This window comes from Cinclus cinclus, chromosome 12 (assembly GCF_963662255.1).
Source record: "Cinclus cinclus chromosome 12, bCinCin1.1, whole genome shotgun sequence".
NCBI classification, from domain to species: domain Eukaryota; kingdom Metazoa; phylum Chordata; class Aves; order Passeriformes; family Cinclidae; genus Cinclus; species Cinclus cinclus.
Window position 1 is genome coordinate 11124712 of NC_085057.1, and position 27096 is coordinate 11151807.

Consider the following 27096-nt stretch of genomic DNA (forward strand, 5'->3'; position numbering starts at 1 on the left):
TCGGCCTGGCCCGGCCCGGCTCCGTGGCAGCTTCTCCGCTCTCCGCGTCAATGCGGCGCCGCCGCCCCGCGGCCTGGCCCGGCCATGGACACCAGCGACCTGTTCACCAGCTGCAAGAAGGGCGACGTGAGCCGCGTGCGGTGAGCCGGGCCGGGGAGCGGGTCCCTCGCACTCGCCGCTGCCTTTAACCGCCCTGGCCACCGGGGCGAGCGGGGCAGGGCCTGTCGGGGCGACCTGGCCTCGCCGGGACGTGTTCGCCTGGAGCTCGTCCCGGCCTCCCCAGGGCAGCGGGGGTGCTTCCGCACCAGTTTGTTTCTCGTACGTAAACGCAGTTTGTGCGCACCCCGAGGGGCCGGGTCTGTGCCCGGGTGCTTCGGTTCGGGTGAGGTGTGCCCGGTTCCGGCAGGTGTGTCCGAGTGTCAGGCGGTCGCTGCGTGCTCCTGGGGGTGCGTGCTGCCTGTGGCAAAGCGCCTTGCACAAAGCTCCTGCCCAGCTGCTCTTTCTTACCGTCGGACATAGTATTTGCGTTGGTAGGAAGCTTGGTCCTTGGGACGCGATCGTCGTGGAAATGTTTATAGACACCTTGTGCTGTAGACTGTGGGACTGTCTCTGAGAAATATGGGGAGACTAAAATTTCAGGTCAAGTTTCCTTGCTCATCTCAAAGCGGCACAGCTTAACTGCAGTGATTTCGCATAAGGAGGCACACGGGCTTGCTGTCTGCTGGTTGAATGCAAGGTCCAGGGTTTACAGCAGCCTTTTTTCCTGCATCTCATGATTTGAGTCTAAATCTGTTCTTCACCCTTTTATCCTGCTTGATTCTTCCATCTCTTCATGTGGAATGTCAGATAATCAAAGCAACCTCTGTTTCAAGGTGCTTGCTAGTGAAGGGTAAGTGTGCAGATAACTAAAGTCTGGAGAACATTGTTATCTGTTGTGATTCTGTTAGATTAAATCATTGCAAGCAGTAAGTTGTAGGTTTTCTGTAGAGGAAGGGATCTGGGAGATGGTTTAGATGGTTACAGAGGTTTAAGACCTGTGTAGAAGTACTGGCAGAGAAATGAGAGTCTGAGAGCACTGTCAGAGCAGGGAGGACAAATTGACCACATGGGACTGAGCTGAAAGGAGCTGAGTTGTTTGGTGTGATGAATGTGGTCAGAGGAACCTGAAGTTTGAGACAGCAGAAGTGTAGGGAGTGAAAGAGAAGACTTGTGATGGGTGATAAAAAAACAAAACTCGAGAGTCTTTGTGAAGGTTGAGAGAGACTTTTACATGTGGTTGTTGCAGTACAGGCTATAACAAGAGCCAGACTGTGTGAGAGATTTGTCTGCAAGGCAAAGCCTGGCTTCTAGAGGTGTCAGGGTGGGAGTGCTGGCAACACTGGATCTAGCCCAAACATGCAGGACAAGGAAGTGGCAGGATTTAAGAACAGTCTGGAGTGAAGTTGATGTTGTTACTTTTGTCAGGAAAAGCCATAAGCAGGATGGGAGTCTAGCCTTGGCCTTGTGCAGTTGGCCACTTACTTGTAAGCATCCAGGCTGGGAGCATTGTTGAGGAATGTGAAGGTACTGCAGAAGTACTCAGGCTTCTTTTGAGATTGCTGTCCTGTTAGAAATGTGTGTGATTACCCTCCTTCCCTATGTGCACCACCTACAATTGAAGGGAGCTGCCAGCCCATGCTGTAGAACACCATTCTTTAGGTTGAGGATTTGGCTGATGCCCCTTCAGCCACAGCTGACAGTTCCCCAAGTCCAGTGCAAGATCTTGCCCTACCTTTGGGACTTACTCTATGAACTTGAAGTTACATCTTCTGGAAAGAGGACAATATGACTGAGCGAGTAATTGCATGAAGTTATAACTTTGCTCTCTCCCTTTTCTTCCAGATACCTTCTTGAACAGCGAGATGTGGAAATTAATGTCCGTGATAAGTGGGACAGTACACCCCTGTGAGTGCAGCGGCCTGGAGCACTGGCTGGGTGGGGGGTAGGGTCTTCAGAGCTCCTTTACACTGCATCAGCAACCATGAACACTGTTACAAAATGTCTCAGGTTCTGCTTTTTTGGAGCTTTGGCTACATAGTTCTGCTTCTCTTCCCTGTGGGTACTGTGCTAAATGTGTCTCCCTGTTTGACTGGGGCTTGCTGTAGTGATGCTGAGAAGTGGGGCTTTGTGACCAAATTACCTGTATTAAGCATCTACTCTTGGGTAGATTAGGCTTTCCCCCCACCAAAGTTTATGGCATTCTAGCATGTCTTTTCATTTGAAAGCTTGGCCTGGTAAAATGCCAAGTCACTGTGGGATCACAGTCTGTCTGGCAGTAGGTAATGAGAAATCCCCCTGGAGATGCTGAGGGTTGTAGTGTGAGCTTGTTGCCTCCCCACAACAAGCTGTTGCTGTTCCCTCATTGGCATAGCGTGCAGCCATCAGACTGACAACAGGAAGAGCAAGGAGTGTTTTTGAGAATTCAGTTGGACTGCTGAGTGCCCATGAAATGATCTCCATTAAAATGAGGATGGATTTGGCAGCTGGTGGTGCAACAAAAGATGCTGAACCCAAACTGGGACCTTGAGATCTCCTTGCAATGCCTAGGATTGCTGGGAACAGATCCTGCTTAGTCTGTTGCTGAGATCAAGCTTCTGTGCTATTTGGTAGTGATTCCTCACTCCTATGAGGAGTTGTCTCAAGCATCTCAGGGATTCTCAGTGCTGTGATCTGTGTGTGGTGATGTGCCAAAACACTGAAGTTTGCTTCCTACTGCATCTCTAATTTTCTTCTCTCATTATTGTCAGGTATTACGCCTGTCTGTGTGGACATGAGGAGCTCGTACGTTATCTTCTAGCCAATGGTGAGCAAAAGCAGGTGCAGTGTCTTTCTCTGGTCTGTTTGGATTGTATATCCTTCTAGCTGTCCCTTGTGGAAACTTCTGTTACAACCAACCATCTGATGAGTGATCTCAGGCATCAGAGGGAGCTCTGCACACACTTTCATGGTCTCTTTTGCAGGCCATTTGCTGCTTGAATTTGCTTCTTGAAATTGCTTGAAATTTTTTGATTTGCTTGAAATCTTGAAAATGCACAGAAAGAGAAGCTGTCTGCGATGGCTCAAGGCAGCATGAATTTTTGAAATCACAACTGACGTTTTGTGAGGGTGCAGTGGTGTTGGGAATGTGCTGATCTAAGAGTTGTACTTCATAGGAAGAATTGTCTGTGTAAAACTCTCTTGTACTCTACTGATAGCCTGGCTTTGTAAGCAGGAGTTCAAGGTGAAATGCAAGGGATTTTGCTAATCTCAAACAAAGTAGGACCAATTCTTCAGGCCATGTGCCTGCTCATTTGGTTCTCAGCACCCAAATTCCCCTAGATACTGGTAGTGTTTTGCCAGAGGAACTAGAGTGCAGAGTCACATCTCAAAAGGTTTGGTTTTCTACTGCATTCTGAGCATCTTACTTAACCACTTGTGTAATTCTAGATAGGAAAACGCCAATGCTTTCAATTTCTAGCAGATGCTAACCTAAAGAGGCATCTCCTGTCTTAGACAAAGCAGAAATACTTTTTAGGAGAAGCTCTTAACAGGCCAAGAAATTATTTAGCTGTTTGTACAGTGAAATTTGTCTTCCCAGAACACTGCTGGAGTCATGCTGAGAGGCTTTTTACATGGGTCAATTTAAACAAGTCATGACTTCCTCGTGAGAAAGGGACTTGTCTGTGGGAGAGCAGTTTTAGATTGTACACATGTGAGGGAAGCTCAGTTTTTGTCAATCTGCTTATCAGCAGAGGGACCACAGTAGAACATGTCAGCAGACGGAAGTCATATTTGTTTAATCACCATTTGGGGACACTGGAGAAGGATCTAACTCTTGTCTGCTGGCCTGTGCCTGTTTCACAGGAGCAAAGTGTGAGGCAAACACTTTTGATGGAGAACGTTGTTTGTACGGAGCTCTGAGCGATGCCATCCGCCGGCTGCTGAAGGAGTACAAACAGATCACAGCCAAGTGCATGAAGAGGGACTACTACGATGTCTTCCTGCAGAGGTAAGGACGTGAGGCGTGTACAGAGCATCCCATCACCCTTCCTGAGCTCTTCTGCATATTTGAGCTCTCTGTTCAGGGCAGCTTTGAAAGGCAGCTGATGAGTACCCTTTCTCGTTCCTGGGAATGTAGAGCTTCCTAAGGAATGTTCCTCTGTGCCCCGAGGGGTGATCTCCAGGTGTGTGTGTGTGCGTGTGTGTGTGTGCGTGTGTGTGTGCGTGTGTGTGTGCGTGTGTGTGTGCGTGTGTGTGTGGGCGCACGCGTGCATAGCCTCCAGTGAGTTGGGTACAGACTCTAGAGTCAACAGAAAGCTGGTTTTTATAATGCAGAAGCACTAAGCTGTCATCCTTGACTGTCAGACCAAAATTAGATCACTAAAACTACATCAACAATCTAGGATAGTATGTCAACTGAAATTAAGTTTTAGGCCTGAAGGTACTATAGCTTGCAAGCTGAGATGTTCAACACTGATAAAATGTTTCTCATTTGTGAAGTGGAGCACTTTAAGAAGCCTCAAACTGACTCACAATGTCAAAGTGTCATTGCCCAATTCTTTCCTTTTCATTATTAAAATTTGTTAAGATACTTCTGAAAGTTGTTTGTCCCACATTCCACTAGAGCTTGAGTGGCAGCCTAACTTGCTCAGGAGTAGAGGAATAGTTTCAAGCTTTTCTTTTTGCTGTCTCTACCTTGGTAACTCTGATGTTATTACAGACTTGCTCTGGTTGTTGGTTTTTTTGCTTTTTTTGCTTTTTACTTCCCATTGGACTGACATACAAATGTTAAAACCTTGTATTTTTTTAATCTTAGAAACTGAAGTGTTAATAAGTCCTAGAAAAATCTGACAATCTTTTCAGTACTACAGTGTCCTAATTTCTGAAACTGTAGGAAAAGAGGGGAGGAAGGAAACTCATTTATCTGAGAAAAACCATATTCTGTGTTCCAGGGAAATAGAATTTTGCAGGGTGATTTATAAATGCCCTGATGACTGGCTCAGATGGTGTAGGGTTGAGCATACATGAAAGCTAAAATGTGCTAGTGTCTGCTTCTCTTTCTCTTTCAAGCAGATCTTGTGTTAAAATTGAAACAAAGGGCAACAGTTGAGGGACAAAAAGTAAAGACCTAATGCTTCTGTTTGGTTTGGGGCAAGACACTTAGAAGGAAGGGTGTGCTAGTGGCAGGAGATTGAGATTAACATTCAAGACTGACAACATCTCCATGTGTGACTCCACACCTTTCTCTGCAGTGGTCCAGCTTTCTAGGAGTATGGTGCTTGATGTCCACCTAAATTGACATCTTGAGGATGTTTATGAGGATATATGTGCAAGGAGTGTTAGGCATTAGAAAACACTGGTGATGGTTGCTGTAAACTCTAGAAGTAGCAGCTTTGTTTTTTTCATTTAGAAGAACGAAGGTGTGAACATGCAGGCGTAAATGAGGCTTCACCTCTGATGTGGTAATTGCCTGCATTTCATGCCTGTCACATCCTTCCTTCTTTTGAGGGTGGGTGACATCAAGTCCCCTCCTATTTGTTACATGGTTAAAGTATGCACACTGACAGTGCCCAAAGAGCAGGAAAGTTGCATCTTACTTTGTAGCAGGGTAATTATTTTTGAAAGTGTTAAGGGCTTTTTGAAAGGGCTTGTTTTTGACATCTGACAATTTAAAAGCAGTATTCACTTTTGAAGATGTACTTGGGTGCAACTAGTTCCACTTTAAAATCTGTTCCTCAGGTGTTCACCTAAGGCAGGAAGATTTCATTCTCCACCATCCCTGTTGCACCAACAAAACTTCTTTGAGTTATGGAAGAGAGTCAGACATCCCACTCCAGTATGTGAAGTGCCAGCCCCCATGCTGGCCTTCCTCCTGGGCAGGGAGGCACTGCAATGCCTGGGGGTATTTGTTCATTTAGACCTAACTGTACCATGTTCCCCATTAGCATTACTCCATTCTTTCCTTTTTCATCCCGCAGTGAGTTTCCTTGCTCTCTGTTCCTCACAGGTTGCTGGAGCAGGGGTACCAGAGTGACATTGTTTTCATCGTTCATGGCAAATCCTTCTGTGCCCACCGCTGCATCCTCAGCGCTCGCAGCGCCTACTTTGCAGAGATGTTTGAGACCAAATGGAAGGGGAAAAACATGATAGTGTTGAAGCACCCACTGGTGAGCAAGGCTGTGCTTCCACTTCTTTCTTTTCTTTTGCTGTTCCAGCTGGGTGAGGAAAATGAGTTTGAGGGTTAACTTCCACAGTGTATAGCTCCTGGGGCTCAGAATGACCTTAGTTGAGGAGAAGGGCTTGTGGAGGCACTTTATGCAGTAAAATTGCATCTTTCTGAGATAACACAAGGCTGCAGATTGCATACCTTCCCTTTGTTCCCTCTGTCATGGACTCAAACATAATTAATTGCAGTAGCATGTAGCTGTTACCATCTGCTGGCTGCATCATGGCCCCTCTCTGGGATGAGTTGAGTCTGTCTAATTCCTGGTGGACAGGTGGTCTGTGGTGAAGACATCCTCTGTAATTGGCACTAATTGAGTCCCTTTTGTTGCCTTTGCATCCCATCCATTAACCACCAATACTCCAGCACACATTTCTGTAACTTGACTCTGGCAGTGCAAATCCTCTTGTGACAAACATAATTCCAATTTCTCAGAACACTCTTCTCTCTCTTCGTACAAGAACATCTTTCCTCTGTAACTAGGAAGATATGGAAGTGTTTATGATCAGTAAAAATGTGGATTTTGCAGAGTCTGTATTACAACCATATCTCTTGAGTTCCTCCATTAGTCAGGTCCTATCCTTTGAGGTACCTGAGGGATTAGTATCAGTTGAAACAGTAAGGAGCTGTGTAAGCCAGGTGGAGTGGCACCATTAGTTATGTGAGGAACAAGAAAATCATGTGCAGTGTGTGAGTTCTTATTTAAGGGGCTTTTTTTCTTGTTCAGGATCGTGTTTCGAACTTACTGTTAAATTCAAGGTGATTTCAGATGTAACTTTCTCTTGTTTTATTTTAGATTAACCCAGCAGCCTTTGGTGCTCTTCTGCAGTATCTATACACAGGTAAATGACCTTACCCTGTGGTGTTTGTTTGCATAGCTGGTGGATAGCTGTCTGTGATTCTGCACTGAGTAGCACAGGCTTGCACTCAGCAGTGTTTGGGTGCTTGAGTCTCCAGCAAATCCCCTTTGCTGGCAGAAGGGGAGAATGTGAGCAATCACCAGCTCTTCCAAGATGTTTGTACCTTTTGCAAATTGTTGTCCTGCCAGTAATTATACAGTCAATTAAAACCAAAATCATCTTAGGTTGATTGATTGGATGGATTTGGAGGCTGTATTTTTAACTTAAGGAAGGAAAATCTGTCATCTGGTGTAACACCTCCTAAGGTGGTGAAAAACCAGTTTCCCATGTAGGACATTTTCAGTTTGGCAGATCTGAGCAGTGTGTGCTGAATGCTTTGACTTCTTTCTAGTATTTTTTTCTGAACAGAAGTTGATTCTAAACCTTCTATGAAAATGCCCAGTGTTGTATTATAGGCATGCTAAATGCTGAACTATCTCAGGCCAGGAGGTGGTGCCAGAAATTAATATTGTCTTCAAGGCTCTTCTTTTCCAATACAGTGTGTTCAGAAATATTCCTTGCCACATTTTCAGTGATTGTAAAAGATCCTGGGAAGAAAACTTGTGAGCCTAAGGTCTGTTCTTACCCTAAGCAAGATAGTCAATGGTGACAGTCATGCCTGCTGCTGTTGTGCTGCTGTTTTTTGATTTTCTGAGGGAATTAGACATGTTTTATATAGCCTGTTTGGTCTTTGGACTCTTGAATGAAGCTATTAGGGTAAACCCTGGAAAATGTGAATTAAATGCCAAACTGCTATTGATTTAAGTGGTGGGTGGTGGTGGAATACCAAGTCATGCCTTCTGGGGCTGAATTGTAAGTGGATGCTGAAAAGTAAGGCAGTGTATCTAATTGCTACATTTTTGTGCTATCAGGTCCTCAGACCTTATTTTTTGCCTTTTTTATACCTAAACCCTGTGGATTAAGAGATCTGACTACATTTCTTCTTGACAGGTCGTCTGGATATTGATGTAGAATGTGTCAGTGATTGCAAGAGGTTGGCCAAGCAGTGTCGGCTGCAGGACCTCATTGATGATTTGGAGACCAAATGTAAAAAAGTCTATGAATTTGGTAAGCATTTGACTTGCTGTTGTCTCTGCTGTGCCTGTGTGCCCTTTCAGGGAGAAACAGGGAAGTGTAATGGTGGATGTTTCATGGTGTCCTTAGGGCTTCCAGAAAATGATTCAGTTGTGGAATTTTCATGTTTGCATGATAGTTTTCAGTCGTAGCCTTTTTGCAGTGCAGCTGTTGTAGTTTCTGACACATGCATATTTATAATTGATATTGAATGCTTTCTTTATAGTAGAGCAGCCATGGCAGCAGGACTTTGCTGTGGTTGCCAGAAATTAAATTGAGCATGGTGAAGTATATATTGGGACGTGCCTTCCAGCAGAGAACTTGTTTAAATTCCCAGAAAGATAAAATATATACAGTTAGAAATAATTTTCTGCATTTATCTGACCCCTAACCAAAGTAAAATGTTTGATAATTGGCCCAAAATGAGTGCAGAGGGAGATATAACACTTTTTTAAAAGCAGAGAAGTATTTCTGAAAGCATGTGTATATTAGTAACACACGGATGTGCCAAACCTTAAATGAAACAACCTTCTACTTAAGGACTTTTTGTTATTCAAAGCTTATTGCATGAAGACCAGCAGGTAGAGTTTATCATTCATCTCCTTAGCTCAAGCTAAGGGACACATGGAGAGCAGTCAGAACAGCACAAGTGGTGTTAGTCACGAAGCAGAAACAATTACCACATAACAAAACCTTCAGGCTGAAAGCTTCTGATTCTCATTCTGTGTTCCGAGTTAACTGCTTTACTTTATTCAAGTTAATTTTGTTTTGAGAAGAGACTCCAGTCTATAGTTCAAAGTCAATAGCATCTTCTCTGATCTAAGAGGCAGGGGTGTAGCTGTTCCACCTTTTTCTTTTGAATACGATTTGTGATTGTTCAGCCTGCTGAAGTTGCAGGACATAATTGATAAGATACTTCTGGCTCAAGAAATTCCTCATCTGCAAATCACATGGAAGATACTACCATGTGCAGGTCTCCCTTTGCACATGTGCAGCTGTTTGGTGGTTGTGGGGTACAAAATCACCATGCTACAGCTGTTCCCATGTACACCAGGGTGCAAGTCCTTATGGAAGCTGTGTCACAGGTCCTGCTTCTGCTATATAAACACAAATGTAAACATGGACCTGAAGAGATGAGAAATACATTTCTTGGTACCTACAAAAACTGTAAGGTATCAGTTTGTATTAAATAAGTGGCAGAAAAGGGGACTGGTGAATGAATATAAAATAAAAGCTACTCAGAAATCAGGTAACAGAATTATTTTGTGTCATCTTTTGATATCAGAGTAATTTAATGAGATGCCAGAGATTCAGTTTTTCCTTTTTGTCTTTTTCTCCCAGGGTCTAGCTGAAACATTCCACCTTAATTAATTTAGTTGAAATCTCATATTATTTTGTGGAAAGAAAAGAAGGTGCTTGAATTTGTGAATTGCAAAAAATCTGACTTCTTGGTGGGTTTTAAAATGTAAAATAATGAAGTTTAAGGTTAGTTGGAAGTTCTAGATTAAAACACCACTTGGAAATATAATGGCACTGGACAAATCATTTAACTTCTGTGTTCTTTGGGGAGGGAATAGCTCTTCAATTTTGAGGCCTGACAGAAGACTATCAGTGGGTGATTTAAAGCACTGATGGAAGTACTGGTCTTGATTTTTATTTATGACAGGTTGGAATCAAACAAATACAACAACTGTTAAAAGTTTGTTTCTTAAATCTCATGTGGAAGCCAGGAAAACTTGATTCTGCAGAAAGGCATATATGTAAGAGTTACACAAGTTAAAAAGTTGGAAAGATCTTAGATCACATCATGTCTGGCACTTGACAAGGTGTGTATGTTTCTTTGAGTGTTTTAGGGACTCTGCCTGTTTCAAGTGCATACTGTGGAACAGACATCTGATTCAGGTCTGCAGAGCAGGGTCACGTATTGCATCTGGATTATGAAGTTGAAAGAAGAAAACAAGATGAACTCGAGCCTCTGCAACTCCACTGAATAATTGCAGTGTCTGCAATCTCATTATCTAGAGTTAATCAGTATTTCAAAAGCACTTAGTATCTTGGCATGCACAGACAGTAGTACAGGAAGAGGATGACCCAGTGCCTTCTGTTGCACCTGAGATATATTTGAGTGTGAATGCTTGCCAAATTTCTCTTGTGAAATTGTGGTTACAGCAAGAAAATATATTGGAGTTCTTGGAAGGGCTCAAACAATTTGTCCAGATTAAGCCATAATCCTTCCACTAGAAGTGCATGTGTTAGAAAATAAATGTTCTGCAGTTACTTCAGCAAGTTTTAGGGTAAGAAGGGGGAGAGCAAGGTTTGAGATGCTTAGCAAAGACACTGGATATACAGAATTTGGTTATGGCTAATTATGCCTTTGGGAGGAAGATACATCTGAGTGTGGCATCATTTTGAAGGTTTTAGGAGTTTTGTATGGTTTATTTGTGGCTCTTATGTTTTGTGGTATATTGGCTCAGTTTAACCAGAAGATTACAAAGAGCTATTGAGCAGGAAAACCAAGGCAGCTGATACATGGGTAGGTGACGTTCAGTGCTCTACAGCTGTGCTAGACTGGGAAGAAACCCAGTCTCAACCTCAGTCACAGTCCTTCAGATCCTTGCATTGTTTATGTTGCTTTTTTCAGAAACCCCTCCAGTCATCTTGCGTTCTTCTTTCATGGTCTGTGCTGCTTGCTGGCAGCCAGCAGCTTATTCCTATTTCACAAATTTGATTTTTGTTGTCTCTATTAGGAAGGGTTTTCGAGTGATACCAAATGCAGTGTCTGAATAGGTTTGCTTCTCAGAAAAATCACTGCTCTTTTGTGTCACTGGGAAAGATGCTCTGTGGATCCCAAGAGAAGAAAGAACTCTTTGCCTTGACTACTGCTTAAAACTTGCTGAGTCCATTAGCACTTACAGAGCCTGATGTGGTGACTGTTACAATAAGTACTACAGAAATACTGTTCCTCTTTGTCATGAAGAATTTCTAATTGCAAAGTAAGAAATTTCCTTTTCTCATGCTGATGTGTAAGTGATCAGGGCTTTTTGAGAAAATGCACTCAGTTTGGTTTGTGTTGGTGCCAGGTATCCTCTTAGCTTATTTACCCTGGAAGTCATCTATCTGAGGGTAGCATTTTGTGTTAATAGGGCAGCCTGTCTCCTTGCTGGTGAGCTGTGTGTGTAGCAATCACGGTACCTAACTGTTTTGTGCTGGTAGATTATCCTTCCCTTTTATGAAATCTTTCTAGGATGTGTGGCCTATGGAGAGGTACAGTGGTGGCATGTTTGAAGGGAGCAGCAGTGATGTGGAGGAGGGGATGGAGATCTTGTTTTGTGGCACATCGTGGTTTTGTTTCGCCCACGACCCAGTGGAGTCATCTGATGGAGCTCATGTAATGCTGTGTAAAATGTCAGGAGAAATGAGGTCTCAAGGTGGCGTGATTCACCTGTGAGGGGTTTTAATGTGGTGAATCATACCTGTCAGAAATTCTTCTGAATGCTTCAGAGCTAACTCTGTGTCTTTTTGGCTCCCAGCAATATCCTAAGGCTTCCTCACCACAACTTTGTATTTTCCAGTGGTGCTCCATCTCTTTTTTCACATGCTTCCTTGTATACCAGGGACTCTAGAATGTCTTACACACTCTGGTTCTTCCCCCAAACCACGCTGACCTGGGAACAAACCACAGGTGGTGGAGCAAGGTAACCAGAAACAAGAAACAATGCCACTGCCAGCATGGCCTATCACAGTGGGTCTACTTTGGGCTGCCACTAGTTTGAAGTTAGGGTTGGCTTCTAAGAGCTCCACAACAGCTTTGGTCATAGCAGGACCCCTAAAGTATGATCATGTATTTTGCTTTCCCTTTAATGGGCTGTTTTATTGTGTAGGCTGATAAGACAAGATGGGAAGATACGCTAGGTCTGAAAAAGGCAAATGAAATTGCTGTCTCTGGTCTGTTTGAGCTCTGATGGTAATGTTGCTTAGTTCAGCCACATGCAGGAGTCTGGGTACTTTGGGGTCTTTGTCCTTTAGGAATCTATAGATGAGGAGTAGAGGACAGACTCATACCTGCTGAACTTACTGGCTAAACAAGAATAAATCCCTTTGTTCCCTGCAGTGAAATCAGGATGGCACAGCTGAAATGGGAACCAGTGAAAGCATGTGACAGAGCAGAGAGGCATGGAAGCAAATTTATTTAAAAAACTCCCTGGTATGGGCTTTACCTTAGGTGACACTGTCAGCTGTAGGGGTGGTTGGGGAAGGCAGTATGTGAGTGGCTTCTACAGGGATCAGGGCAGCCTGATCCATGGTCCTTAAATGTAATTAATGACATGGATTCCAAAGAGCATATTGGGCTTGAAATATACTTGTGACAACTTTGTTTCCCACAGTTGATACTCCAGCATAAGTAATTAGGTGGAGGTTTGAGGAGAGACAGCAATACATGCATTCCCTTCTAGCCCTGCTCACTGGCTGCACTGAGGGGTGCTGAATGCGTGTGTGCATAGAACTGTGTGAGTTTTGCAGTAAAAGCTGAAGAGCAATAACACTGTTTTTCCTGGCGTGTCTTTTATCTAAATGGGAGAGAATGTTTGCAGAGGAATTCAGGCATCTCTGCTCTTTTGTTTTTTTTTTTTTTGTTTGCTTCTTCCAGTCTCTTCCAAGCCAGGGACCTGTGTGAAAGTGCTGACGATTGAGCCCACAGGTAACTGCCGGCTGCAGGAAGATCTGGCTCTCCTAGCAGACTGCGCCCTGCCAGCTGAACTGCGGGTAGGGAGCACTTCTACTCCTCCTGGGCTCTGTGGGGCTGACATGTCTGCTCACTTGTGTCCACTCACATCATTGCTATATAGACTTCAGTGCTTGTTTTCTGGTGCTCCAAATGCTGAACGGCTTTTATTGCTTGGAAATGCTGTAAAATTGTGTAATAAAGCTGTCAGTGCTGGTCTTTCTCTTGGATATTCCTCCCAGCAGGGATCTTGGTAAATAAAACCCTTTCCATGTGGTTGGTGGGGATTTCCCCATTGAATACAGTGAGACAAGGTCACCAGCTTTTTTCTTTGCCATCCTTCTTGAGAATTACAAATGTTGTAGCAGCAGGCATTGGTACCCAAAGGGATATCTAGGTAAAAGATGGCTTGCTGGGTTTGCTTGCTAGGAACTGACACGCTGCAATGGAGAGATGCCTGCAAACCTTGAAAATATTTGCAGCAGAAATGTGAGTCCCTCTGAAGAGAATTTAACTTGACTGGCAGTAAAATCTGCTTTTCCCAACTATGTCTTGTCCCTCAGATCTTCTCTCCCATTTGCAGAACATGGTAACTATTAGTTGTCTTCATTGTTCTGCATCTGATGCTTTCTGTAATATCAGCAGATTCAATTTGGTCTTATGTATGTACGTTTTTTTGTCCTCTTTCTTATACCAACCACTGTATTTAATAATGCGGACTCATTTTAGGTGGCTGCTGTGCCCAGAGTTTGCATGACTGAGTGATACAGCAAAGTTTTATTGCCTTTTCTCTTTTTGTCCCCTGCCAAATAGACCTGCCTGGTGCAGAATGTGTGTGTGTGTTTGTGTGTGTGTGTGTACATGCATAATGTTTCTAGCCTTAATAAGCCACTATGTTTTGTGCTGGCTTTTTTCAGATGTATTTTACTATGGAGGGATTTCTTTTCTCCATCAAGTTTACAACTACTATTTCAGAGATCTTTCCTGTGTAACCTGCCTCTTCCAAATAACTGTACATTTTTTTTTGTGGCTGTCACTGTGCTTTTCTGTGTGTTTGCAGGCTTTAAAGGGAGGTGATACTATAAGTAAGTTTCAGATTACCTTCCCAGGAATTAAAAAAAAAAGGATAATGGACCCCAAAATAGTGAGATTTACATATATTTTAAGTCACTTCACAAATAAGAAGAATACTTCCTGTTTGCTTGTTTCCAGACCTTGATGGCAAACTCAAGTTATTCTAGAGTTAAACACCTCCCTTTTTAATTCTTTCATATAGAATAGGTGCTGGAAGGAAAGGAGGAAACTTGGAATAGTGTAATCATCTGACAGTGCTGTGAATTGTGAACTGTGGTGCTCTTGCTGTGTTTATAGATTAGAATGAAGGCAGCATTAGAATGATTACAGCTGTGCAGGTGAAGAGGGCATGGGCACACACACCTGCTCACTAGGGAATTTGTGTGCCATACAAAAGTGTGGGTGCTATGTTTAAGCCTGATAAATTCTAAAATATTCCCATTTTTTTCTCTCTAGGTACTTTCTGCTTGTTTGTTTTTGTTTATTTGCCATTTATCTCTTATTCTAATGTTTTCAAATTGTTAAATTCTGTGAATTATGTGTCTTTGTTCTGGGACAGAGGCATTGCATATCCCCATTCTTGCAGGGTTTGCTGCCATACAAGGAATAGGATACAAACCTAAAATACCAGAAACAACTGAGTAGTCACACACAGACATCCCTGTTCTGAAGAGAAACATACCTTTTTTTTTCCAGCCTATGCAGAACAAAATAGGTATTTGGCTTCTGGATAAAAGCCAGCATTTCCAGAATTTGGCTAGAAACATTTTGAGCTGCTGCTTGTCATATAATGCCCTATTATATGAAATGGGGGTGTATTCAGCTTTCTGTTTCAGTACAAACAAATAATTTGCATGCAATGTCTTTGACACTTGAATGATGTATGAAACTTCCTGCATCCCAATTTCATGGTTAGTGGTATCTTATATGAACTAGAACAATAATGAATGTTTGATATGCAATTACAGCTCATTTTCTAGACTGAGAACTATTTATTCTTTGAAATCTCAAACACATTTATAATTCTGGTACCTTGTTTCTCTTTCCTGTTTGTGCTTGAAAGCCTTTTGGGTTTTTTTTTTGGTGTTTTCTTTTCCAAGTGTGATTATTGTCTCAGTTTTGTTTTCAAGTACTAATGACCAGGATTTTTCTGTCCACAACAGCTGCTTCCTCAGTTTGTTGCAATAAAATTTAGCAGTGACAGATTTAAGTAAAATACCATGAAAAGCAAGGCAACTGCAAAAAACCATGTGGCTTCCCACTGTCTGCCTGGTTCTTCATTTCATGTCTGCTGGGTGACCTCTGAGTTAAAGACTCCAAGGCTTCCAGTGTATGACACTGTAAGCACATGGTTTCCTTGTAAATGTTTTTCAGTTACCTTTTAACTGAGATCTTACCTTCCAAACCAAGGTGAAGTCAGAATTTGCCATGAAATAAGTACTGTTCTTTCCATCCATATTGACATGTGGTGTGGCTGCAAAAAAAGAGACCACTTTCCATTCTGGGGGTAAAACTAGATCATGTAATGCAGAGGAAGAACAGTTTGAAACAAGTAGATGGGTTCCATCTTGTCTGCACCTGTGTACTGTGCTTGTCCATGGCTGTGATTCCTGTGCTTTGCTTTCCCCTTTGGCAGAGGCAGATTAACTGAAATATTTGCAACATGTTTCCAGTTTAGTTTTTGGTTTGTTTTTTTTTAAATCCAATCCACTTGCATCTGGTTGCAAGCTGCCAATCTTCTCTTGGATCACCAACCCCTGTATTTTGTGTTGTAATTTGTTTACAATTTCTTGCTGAGATAATCTGGCCAAGGTACAAATTGCTGCCACTGATTTGTTTTGTATGTTTTTGCCTCCAGCAATATTTCTGTTTAAACTCTAATAGGAAATTTGTAGCAGCAAAGGCTTGCTCTTCCACGTGTGATGGTGGAGAGTGAAAGTATTTAGAGTATTTCTATATGGTGATTGAGTTATTGTGAGTGTGTTTGCACCTTGTAGGCTGGACTGTGTTGTGCTCCCTGGGCAGAATTCTTGACTTTGGCAGCTGTGCTTTGCCTGGACAGAGGCCTGTGAAGGACGTTGTATGAATAGGGGTGGTGGGAGGAATAAGCCAGTCTTCTGCAGGAAGATCCTGGAAAGGACATTAGATTACTCAGGCATGACAAGGGAGAAGAGTAGAAGTAGTAGAGACTTGAAGGGAGAGTGAAAGGGGAAAATTCTGCAAAGCCACTTCATGCTGAATAGGAGAAAAAAAGACATGAGCCTGCTTTTGTAGTAGGAATTGAAAATAACCCTGTAAACCTGAACAGCAGAGTGGGGACTAGGCAAGGCTAGAAGCAGGAAATTGAGCCCAGAGGAATTTATAATTCAGAAAACAAACCCTGGACAAATAAAACTCCCCATATCCATTCCAAAAGGATGGACTCGTTTTAGAGATTTACCTTTGGACAATAAAAGGAGAGAAAAGAAGAGATGCACATAGGAGATGTGGTGTTTATCTCACTTAAAATTCCGGTGCCACAGAGTGGCATCTTGTCAAAGTTTGTTTCTAAGTTTGTTTTACCTGTGATGTGCCTGCAAATCTGTAGCCTTCAGATTTATGTCAGAATTTGTAGGAGAGGCTGTGGAAGCTGTGGGCATAGAGGGGGGAGAACAGCAAGGCAAACAGAGCAGGCAGTTGCATCATGATACTGGTGTTTGTAACACATTGCCACGGAGTGAGGCTGCGGATCTGCAGACCGTGGACTAAGGACCAAAGCCTTGAAATATGAGACGTGGTTAACAGTAAAATAGCAGCCTGGGGAATCTACAAATGGGACAATTTCATCTCATCTTGATAAAGTGGTGCCTTTTGTGTTGCAGCTGTTGCCCTTTGTGTTGCAGCTATATGAAAAGCAGGTTATAGATCAGGTGGGCAACATTCCTTGAATTACATCTCTTCTGCAACAGGAGTTGCCCAGTGGAGCAGGACTGAGGAGAGAGGTGCTATGGAGAGCCAGCATTACTGCAACAGTCGTGTGCATGATTTGCATCACTGGGCTTCTCCTGTGATTAGGAATCAGAAGCTGCTGAGTGTTGCTGTGGACAAAGAGAATGGTAGATGGATCCAGATTGCCACGGTCAGTGGCGGTGTGAGCTTTTGCCAGCTTGGTGCCTTGCCACATCCAAGAAAATGTTTTGTGAGAAACCTTACTGGCTGAGAGCTCCCACCCAGTGTGTTCCAGTCTGTGTCTTTGTTTAGCTCAGCAGGGAGGAGTCATCCAGCTCCTCAGGAGAGCTGGAAGTCTGGTTGGAGGCAGGTGGGTTGGAAATGGACAGTCTGCTATTGTGAGTCTGATCTTTATCATCTGCCCATGGTTTTCCTGGGGGCAAACTTGGGATGTCATTTTCCTGGATGAAAGACAGCAGGAATAAACTGCTTATCCTAGGTACCTCAGGGACATGTTTATGGAAAGCAAGAACTGGGGGAAACTTTTGTTTCCAAAGATTATCTTGGCTGCATGACTGTGAATGTAATTTTTTTTTTTTTTTTGCAATTGAATTACAATGTATATAGAATAATGTGAAAGGGAAAATATTTGGAAGTGTCACTTTAAAATAACATAAGGCAAACAATTTTTTTTTGGTGTGCGCTGTCATTGTTGGCATGTGGGATTGGGTGGAGGTGTGTCGTTAAAATAATTCAGTTAAGTATTAATACTGCAACAACACTACGTTTGGCTGAAAATCAAATAAAAAATCTAAAATGTGCTCTAACAATGTTGGATTGTTCAAGTGAGGCAATAATTGTAGCCAAACCATTTCAAACTGTTGTATACATGAATGCAATGTTATTACGTGTACCCAATAAAGGGCTGGTCCTAAACTGAAGTCGACTTCACCTCCACCTGCTTATCTGCCTTGTTAGATGGCAGAGGAACACTTTCCAAAGGTGTATGAAGAGTCAGGAAATTACCATGGATACAGGAGGCAGCTGTAACTTGTAATTTGTACCAGGAATATCTCTTACAAGCAGTGCAAGTTCTTCATTTCCTGACGTTGGGATCTGTGTTGAGAGCATCTCTGGTGCTCTGCAGTGTGCTGAGGTAATAGAGGAATGGCATTTTCTAGGAAAAGAGGAGTGAACTTGGGACCCTGAGCATGTTTAAAGCAGGAATGTTAAAGGAAGGGTTTTCTGGTATCTCTTCCTAGGTTGGATTTGGAGAGTTGCCATTTGACAGCACCGACAACTTCAACAGCTGTCCTGACGTGTGTTTCCGGGTGGAAGATTACAACTTCTTGTGCCATAAGGTATGTGCTTGTGCAGTACTTCCTTCTCCTCCCTTTTTGCCATTAATCTAGTCTACTTGTGTCCCCCACTCTATGCTGGATACACTCTGCAGGAGCAGCACTGATTTAGCTGGAAAACTCCATTTAAAGCATTTAACAAAGCAGCAAAACCTGCCTTTCTTGCAGAGGTGTGGAGATAAATTTGTAAATTCAGCTACAGCATTTACAGCTGCAAAATCTGCTGCTGCTGGCTTATGAGTTCAGTGTATGGAGAGAGGAATGTTTAATCAGCAGTAAGAATGAATTCTGAGATCCAAGCTCAACTCAAGGTCCTTCCCTAGTGCCATGCTAATTTCAAACCTCTTGAGTTTATAATTTGTATTTGTGGTTCTGAGGGTAGGCATGGGTAGAATAAAGTATGGGAAAATATTGGAGATACAGCTTCAAAATGTAGGGAAAACCAAAGTTACAGAGTCTGAATTTCTGAAATATCTTTGAGCTGCTCTGACAGCTGGTTGGTAGTGCCCTTTGGTTTGGTGCAGTGAGCAAGACGTCAGTGTTTGGGTTTTCCATCCCTCTCCAGGCATTTTTCTGTGGTCGCAGTGATTATTTCAAAGCCCTCCTTGAAGATCATTTCAGTGAGAGTGAGGAGCTACAGACACAGCCCAGCATCCCTGTGGTCACTCTGCACAACATCTCAGAAGACATCTTCATCCGGGTCCTCTACTACATCTACAGTGATGATACAGAGGTGAGGCCAGCCATTGGTCCTTCCTTCAGTGCTTGTGAGCTCTGAGGTGTTTTCAGCAGTATTTTTCTAAATCTTGAGCAGTGTGTATATTCTTAAATTTCACTGATCTACTCTGCTACTTCACTTTTGTGTCAGGAATCCACATACTGGGATGGGCTGTTAGCCAGGCAGGGTTGTAGTTCACGTGCATGATGTTCAGGAAGCAAATCCCTAGTCTTTTATCCCACAATAAAAATCTGGAAATTAGGTTGCATGCTGTTTATTGACATGATAAATACAGGGCTTTGCAGCTTTCCCTCTTGGGCTCTGAGGAAAGATAAGGGAAGCATCTGCCAGTAGATGGCAGATTGAACACATTTGGAGATTTGGATAGGTTGAGAGATTCTGCTTATTTACTCTTGGCATGGTAGCCTACTTTTCCATTTGTAGCAAGTCATTATCTCCACTGTTACTTATTACTGGGGTAGGCAAAGGTTCCCATCGGAGACCAGTGCCTTGCTGTGCTCAGTATCACAGGCAGTAACAAAATAGCCCTAACCCACTTAGTTTTCATCCTAATGGAAGATGCAGCAAATCCCAGCATTTTATTTGCTTCCTGCTTTGGTTTTGTGGCAAATGCTTTCAGCAGGTTGTGCTGCAAGATTCCGGAATGCATTCTGGCATCAGAGCAATGACTGGAGATGCTGCTGCACCTGCCAGTGTCACTTCCCCCAAGCTGTGTTTGTGCTCTGGGTTAGGTGCCACATACAGAGAGAGCACACAGCTGTGACCTTGTTTCTGCTGATCTGTTCACCTCTGGGTAGCAGTGAGGAGAGATGTGTTTGGCAGGCAGCAAGGGCAGGATTGCTACTGGTATGCCAGAGATCTTCCCTCAGCCACTTGTTGAAAGGGCAGGCGGGGGGGAAAGAAGCTGCTTGAAGATACTCCTGACCTTGTTCCCTTGCACTGCAGTCTGACCCTGTTCTTTTGCACTTCTCCAGTCTGTTTGCCCTTCTCATGGTGACTCACAGGAGGGATGTTTCCCAAGCAGCTATTCCTTTCCAAGGGTTGCCTCAGCTGCTCTGTCTGGGCTTAGGTCAGGAGGACAGACCAACAACAACGTGTAGGAGTTAAAAGAATCTTATTCATATGTTTCATGTGGAGAATGGTGCATAGTGTGGGTTTTAAACCAAGCGGTGAAGATGAGAGCTTCTGTAAAGAGTTCACCTGTCATGAGACACTACCAGAAAAAATGGTCAGGAGGACAGGAATGTAGCTCAAGTTCCACATTTACACATGGAGTGTTCTTCCTGTCTTGTGTTTCTCCAGCCAAGTATCAGCACTCTCAATTCCATGTTTTTCCTTGCAAAGGATTTATGATGTTTCTCTGCTATGCAGTAGTGACAGTGTTTGCAGTTGTGGGGAAGAGTGTGTGCAGAGAGCATAAAGGGTTCCAGGCACAAAGACAAGTTGCTGATCAGAATACTTGTGTAGGCTCGAGGGCAGTTCTTGGAGGAACATTTGCAAGGTTTGTGCTTGATGAAGCAGTTGGGAGCTGCAGCCATCAATACTGCTGGCTCAAACACCTCCAGCTCCTGAGGTTTCTGCAGCTTATGAAGGGACAAAGCAGCACTTGATTAATAATCCCAAGAGCTTTGTTACCTCATGTGCATATATAGCCCTTGTGCTGCTATGGCTCTCCTACATCTTGCATTCTTCTGCCCAGCTGCTGCAGGGTGTTATACAGCTGGGTCACTTGCTGGTAGCTGTCTCTCCAAGCACAGGTGCAGACATTTGTGGGGGAAGAAAAAATCAGCTCTTTGCAGTTGTCAGAGTGAACAACCACATGTACAGACACACACAGCAGTGTGTTTGCTGCTCACTGGTTATCAGGAGAGTGGACCAGGCTGCACCAGTTGCCATTCCTCCATCCAGGCCAGTGTGGCTTTGTCTCTAAATGCAAGGGCCATTCCCTCCTCCACAGCCAAGGCATGCAGTGTCCTGCAGATCCACTGTTACAATAGATGTGGGTAGGTGAGCTCTTTGCAGTTTACATTAGCAGGAACAGAGAAAGACTCTGGTTCCAGGTTACTGATGCACATGGCTGACAAAAACAGGATTTGCCCAGCCAGGGGGAAGAGGCTGAGTGAAGCTGGAAGTGGTGTTTCCATCTACACAGTTTTTTTTTTTTTTTATCCTCAAATCACCTGCATGTACCCAAGAGGGAAATGGGAAGGTGGTTCTCGTGCTCAAGAACCTTAAAATGCTGAGGGCCATTCACAACAGTTTAAGTTTGAGCATCTGGTCCATTAATTTAGTCTATTCTGAACACATGTTAGAACTCCACTAGTATTTGATGTGCAAAATATGTTCTTACCCAGTTGAGCCCTCATCTACAGTTTGTATTCAGTTTTCTGTCCTTGAGTCTACTCCCCATGCCAGGGAGGTTGTGCTGGCCCTCAAAAAAATTTTGCATATTTTTCACAAAACGCGAGTCCAGCAGTATAAAATGAGAGGAAAAATGTTGGGACAAGGTTCTCTATCCTGCTGGCCTCTTTGTTTGTCTCTTGGGTGTATGGCTGGTAAAAGCAACCTGCCACTGTCACACTGAACATTTTTTAGCAGCCAGGTGCACTTGGAAGTTTCAGCACTGCCCTGTGCTTAGCTAGAGGGGTTACTTGGAGCACTTTAAATTCCTCTGTGGTAACTGAGTGGGAGACACAGCCTGAAAGACAGAGCTCCTGTCTCTCTATGGTCAGCACTTGTCCAGTAATGGGCCAAACAGCACATTAGTTTGCCAGGGACAAGTAGTGTGTTTGGGACTGGGCAGTAACTCCCCTCTGCACTGCCAGCTGTCTCCAGAGAACGCCTATGACGTGCTGTGTGTGGCAGACATGTACCTGCTGCCCGGGCTCAAGCGCCTGTGTGGCAGGACCCTGGCCCAGATCCTCGATGAGGACAACATCATCAACATCTGGAGGATTGCAAAGCTGTTCCAGCTGACCCGACTGGAGGACCAGTGCACAGAGTACATGGCCAAGATCATCGAGAAGGTACTGAAACACTCCCCATGGCAGTGACTATGTGTGCCTGTATATCTGAGTCCTAGAGACAGCAGATGGAGTGACTGTACTTTGGTCTGTAGTTAGTGTTTGTCCTCTCTGGATTAATGTGCTTCTGGAAAATGAGTGGCAGTTAAGTAGCAAAGCACATGGTGAGTTAGGGCAGAGGAGGAGTGTGGCAGTACCTGATGTCACCACATGAAGCCAGATTTTTGTCCCTGGCTAGCACATCCCTGTTGAATGTAGGGTGAAGAAGTTTCCCAAAAAGCTTTGCAAGTACCAGGGCAGGTGATTTTCACTAGACTTTCAGCCACTGTACACAAGTAGCCATGGTGTTGCCTGAATACACCAGCTGCAGCCTAGAGAAGCCAAAGGGGAGTGTAGGGGAGCTCTGTGCAGGAAATGTTTTTCGGTGTTTGCTGGGGGAAATTCCTCCTGGCATGGTGCTGTAGATAGGAGAAATCAATGTGACCTCTAATCTCCTCCAGGATGACAAATCAAATATTAGGGGTTTGCTCAGTGGATAATTTGCTGTCAAACAGCAAGAAGTAATGAATTTAACACTGAATATTTCCTTATGGGGTTTAATTGAAGTGTTGTCCTGAGTGATTATAGCTTAGTCTCAGGACTCTTGGAGAAAGTCGCCATATGGCAGGATAACCTATGAAGGGATTTTATTCTGAGACAGATCTTTATAAATGGTTTGTGCAGTTCACAAGCCATGATACCTGGGAATGTAACATTTTCACCTGCAGCTTGAAAGGTGTGAAATTATTTTTGGCAGGCGAAAACAACTAAGGAAATGGTTCTGTGGCTGTTACTTTGTTCAGGGTATAGTGTGGGAATGGCAGACACATCAGCATGTACCTAGATTCTGGCTTCTGAAAAGGATTTAGAAGATGGTGAATATCCCAAGTAATGATCGGGATAGGGCTTTGCTTGCATGTTCCCCATCCTCTAACTTGAGTGGGAGTCCTTGAACCCAGCGTTGGCATTGTGTCTTCTTAAGGGTGTTGGTACAGACAGAGTCACCTCAGCTGATGTTCAGACACCAGTGGTTGCCAGCATCCTGTGGAGATGCACTGATGGCAGCAGGGAGAGATTTTGGCAGTGTGGTAGCAGAGCAGAGCTCAGCAACCTGCTGTGCCCAGGCACAGTTCAGTAGTGTAGACAGATGGAAGCTGCCTCTCACCCCTCAGTTCACCACACGTTCCTGGGGAACCTGATGCAGAATCATTCATGGGTGACCCAATTCTGTCAGATTGAATGCAGAGCAGGTGCCTTGCTGGTGGTGGTGGGGCTGAATCAAGGGAAGATAATCATTTGTGGTTCCCAGTTCTAAAATGAGCACAAGCACCCACTGGCTCCTCTGCTAGAAGACATTGCCCAAAAGTGTCTGGCAACGTCTCCTGGTTCCTGCCAGGGAGCTTTTTTTGGGGGAATATTGTGTATGTGCATGTGCCCCAATACCAGGACCAAGGATGCTTAGTTAGAGGATGTTACAGGGCAGTGCTGGGGGTGCAGATTGCCTTCAGTTGAGACTGTTTATTATTGGAGTATTGCTATCTCCTTTGAATGGATAGCAGGATGCATCTCCTAGTGGTATCTGTAGGAAGATTTGGGTCACCATGTACCCTAGCTTCACCTTCTTTTCTGCAGGATCCTTTAACAGGATTATTATCCCAACCCTTTGCATCTCTTTATCTGTCTTGTCTTCTTAATGGTTCTCTTGTCCTTCTGGTGCAGCTGGTGGAGTTGGAGGAGTTTGCAGCTGCTGTGAAGGAGAACGCAGAAGCCGTGGAGGAGCGGCAGGAGACTGATTCCATCCCTCTGGTCGATGACATCCGCTTCCACATCACCAGCAACGTGCAGACTTACAGTGCCATTGAGGAAGCCAACCAGAAACTTGAAGCTCTAGAAAACCTCCTGGCCAGTATAGGGCTCGAGTGCTGATGTGTGCAAACTCTGCCTGTCATGTGCAGCCTGCACAGCCCTCACTGCATTGGCTCAGGGTGCAAGAACATCTGAGTCTGAAGGTCCCACTTCCCATTATTTGTCCTCCTTCCCATTCACCTTCAGGCATAGGCATGGTTTCTTTTTAATTTATTTGTGTCTGAACATTTGTATTTCTAGTTTGTGTTTGGTTTTACTGTGGTTTTTTTTTTTTTGTTTCTCATTTCAGAAGTAGCTCCCAAAGCTCAGCCTAAGTCAGTAGCTGCTCCTTTGTACAATACACTGCAGAGAGGAGACTGGGAGCTGTTGGGAATGGTGAGGGAGCTGTTCTGGGGACTTCCTACTGCCTGGGGTTAGAACCCATCCTGTTCTGTGGTTCAATCACACGCTTCTGAAGCTGGCTCATGCCAGAATATTTGTTGAATTACCGGCAGCAGAGGAAGGAAACTGGATTAAAGTCTTAATAAGTGTATGGGAATGGAGGTCAGCACTGTCACTGTTAGCATTATAAGGCTGGCAGAACTGGGCAGTGCTTCCCTTACAGGGACAGGAGGTACTTGGCTATGTGGAAGGCACTGTCTTCACCTGCAGTTTTAGTACTTAGATGGAAAAAAACAAGGGATTTCCAGGTCTTCCCTAGCTTTTCATTGCTTTGAAATGCTCAGAATTTAAAAGCTTTGCTTTCTGAACAAGCATCCTTGGGGGAATACAGTAGAGACCAGAATCCTTCCATTCTTAGGAAGCAGTAGCTTTCAATGCACAGAAGTAGTGAGACCAGCCCTTTTTAAGAGGGGACAGAAACATCTTTTTGGAAACAGCACTTTTCCCTTTATTTTTGTCCGTTGTGGTAGGGCAAGGCTGACTTGCTGGTGGGTCTGGGAAGAGGGGTCACTGGAAATCTTTTTTAAAAGGAAAGGGGCCTTTTGGGTCCCTCACTGAGCTACTGTCCTACTCTATGACCTTCTGGCTTTGCTCAGCCTTGAGCCTTTTAGCTTCATTGTTCTCCAGGAAATTCACTGTTTGTACTAATGAATGTTTTGAATCTGTATTCTGCAGTAGGTCAGGTTATCTCATGTTGTCTCCCTGGATTCTTAATGAGGGTAATGCTGTTCCTTCTCCTTGGCACTAATCAGCAGGTGATAACCCTGCAAAAATCTTGCCTTGCTAAATAGGCTGCCCTTGGAGCTGTCCATCTCTGGAATGGTGTCTTGGGGGAGTCTCGTGTCGCCAGGGTGCAGGCCATGCTTTGCCATGCTGTGCTTTGGGAGGGAGGAGAGGCATTGAGTGAAGCACATGGTGATCCTGTACAGGCACTGGGCTGCTGTGACCACCTCATACAATCATTTTTGGTCATTTCCTGAGCCAAGAGCTTGCAGTATACTGTGCCAAGTGTGCTTTTCTTATGTGTTGTGGGAGCTGCGCAAGGATCTCCTGCAGCTTCAGGGTCATGTTTTCTGTAACAGTGGTGGTGCCTCTTGTGGCTAAAGGGTTTGGAGATCTAGGGTTTGGTAGGGATTTGCTTCACGTGTGGATGTATTGGGAGGATGGGTTTTTCTTCTTTGCTGATCTCACCAGGCGAGGGACTGATACCCCAGAGGAAGCGAGAGCTGCAGACTCACTGCCTGTGCCTCTGCTGCACTGAAGCTGTTGGCAGGCTCTGGGCACCACCTGCACTAAGGAGGCTGCATTCTGTTGTGAGGAGGGGACTCTGGGCTTTGGCCACTGTGCTTGGGGAAGGCCAGACTGGCAAAATCATGTGTCAGGATTGAGTTGCAATTAACTGAAGCTGGGGTGGTGGTGGGGGAGGGGAGGGGGGGCAGGGATGAGGTTCATTGATGTAATTGAACCCTAGATTCTTGTGCACTTTGTCATCTGGGTTTAAGTGGTGTCTCTTGCAGATTGAATCTCTTGGGCAGGGGATTGTGGTGGCAGGGCTGTTCAAGCAGCCTGTGCTTCAATTCTGTTTGAAGACCCTTGTGAAGAAGTGCAAGGAGTTGTGGTTTGTTTTCTGCAGTCATATTAGGGTGAGGGTGGAGGATGTCTCCCTCCACAAGAGTGTGCTTCTATTTGAGACAGTGACATGGAGAGGAGCTGTGCATTTCTTGTGTGATTTGTGGAATGTACCTCCATGTCCACCTCAAAGCTTAGTGTGTCTTTGACAGGACCACCAAAGAGCCCAGCACAGGTGATGAAGATATCTCCATGAACTTGGGGAGGGTAAAAGGCTATCGAGGAAGCTTTAATATGAAGTCCCATATATGTTTAAGAAAGAAGGGTGGAAGGAGAACTGCTTGTTTTCTTGCTGAGTGGAATGTCAGGCTCATGGAAATCTGCTACAGAAACTAGCAGTTTAACTCAGCTGGCTCAGTTCCCCTATATTTCTCCTCTGTATATGTCTGAAGATAACACTGAACATTAACAGGATGTTTAGTTTATCACATCTCTTCTCCTCCTCCGCTTTTGACATCTTAGCAGTTGACTTTCCACAGCAGTGGTTGTGACAGCCCTTGAGGCTTGCACGGAGCCAGCAGAGAGCAGGACGTGGCCTTTGCCTTCTGCTTGTACTGAGCGAGATGCAGAAGCAGGATTATCAAGGAATGTGCTAATGCTTTTCTCTGCAGATGCCTCAGCTGCTAAAGCAAATGGACACTGGCAGTGGGCAAAGCAGGAGGAAGGCAGAGGAGGAGCAGCAGTGCTGGGAAGCATTTTCCATATGGCTGCTCTTGAGTAATTCCATTCCTGTGTCCTTAAGTGTGGAGCAAGTGAGGCTGCAGTTGTACATGTAGGAGAAAAGGTCAGTGTGGCCTTTTGATCTGCCTCCTCAGCAGTGCAAGTCCATGTGGGCTTCCAAGCAAATGCTTCATCTGTCTGTGTGCACTTAGTGGTCACATCTGTGAGGCCTGTCAGATGGTCCAATTACTTGGGATCCTTTAACGCCCCCCCCCCCCCCCCATCCCTTTTGGCAAAATAGGGCTATCCAAAAGCATGCAGAAGCAGATGGTCAGCATGCAGGCAAGCTCTAATTAAGATGAGCCCAGGACAAAACTTAGATTTGAATTCACTTTATTCTTG

At 44.3% G+C, this 27096-nt stretch overlaps 1 protein-coding gene across 3 annotated transcripts; it reads left to right on the forward strand.

Annotated features, from left to right (window-relative positions):
• ABTB1 (ankyrin repeat and BTB domain containing 1) lies at positions 1–25809 on the forward strand. Of its 3 annotated transcripts, none has more exons than XM_062500562.1 (12): positions 1–140; positions 1882–1944; positions 2787–2842; positions 3883–4027; positions 6026–6185; positions 7038–7083; positions 8092–8208; positions 12863–12978; positions 18202–18300; positions 18863–19030; positions 21862–22062; positions 23818–25809. In XM_062500562.1, exons 1-12 carry the CDS (start codon positions 85–87, stop codon positions 24022–24024), a joined length of 1434 nt encoding a protein of 477 aa, XP_062356546.1. In that variant the 5' UTR covers positions 1–84; the 3' UTR covers positions 24025–25809. The 3 variants fall into 3 exon arrangements, with proteins under 3 accessions (XP_062356546.1, XP_062356547.1, XP_062356548.1); XM_062500563.1 differs by lacking the exon at positions 1–140 and adding an exon at positions 151–318 and having other exon boundaries at positions 2787–2856; XM_062500564.1 differs by lacking the exon at positions 1–140 and adding an exon at positions 151–318.
• The last annotated feature ends 1287 nt before the right edge of the window (positions 25810–27096 follow it).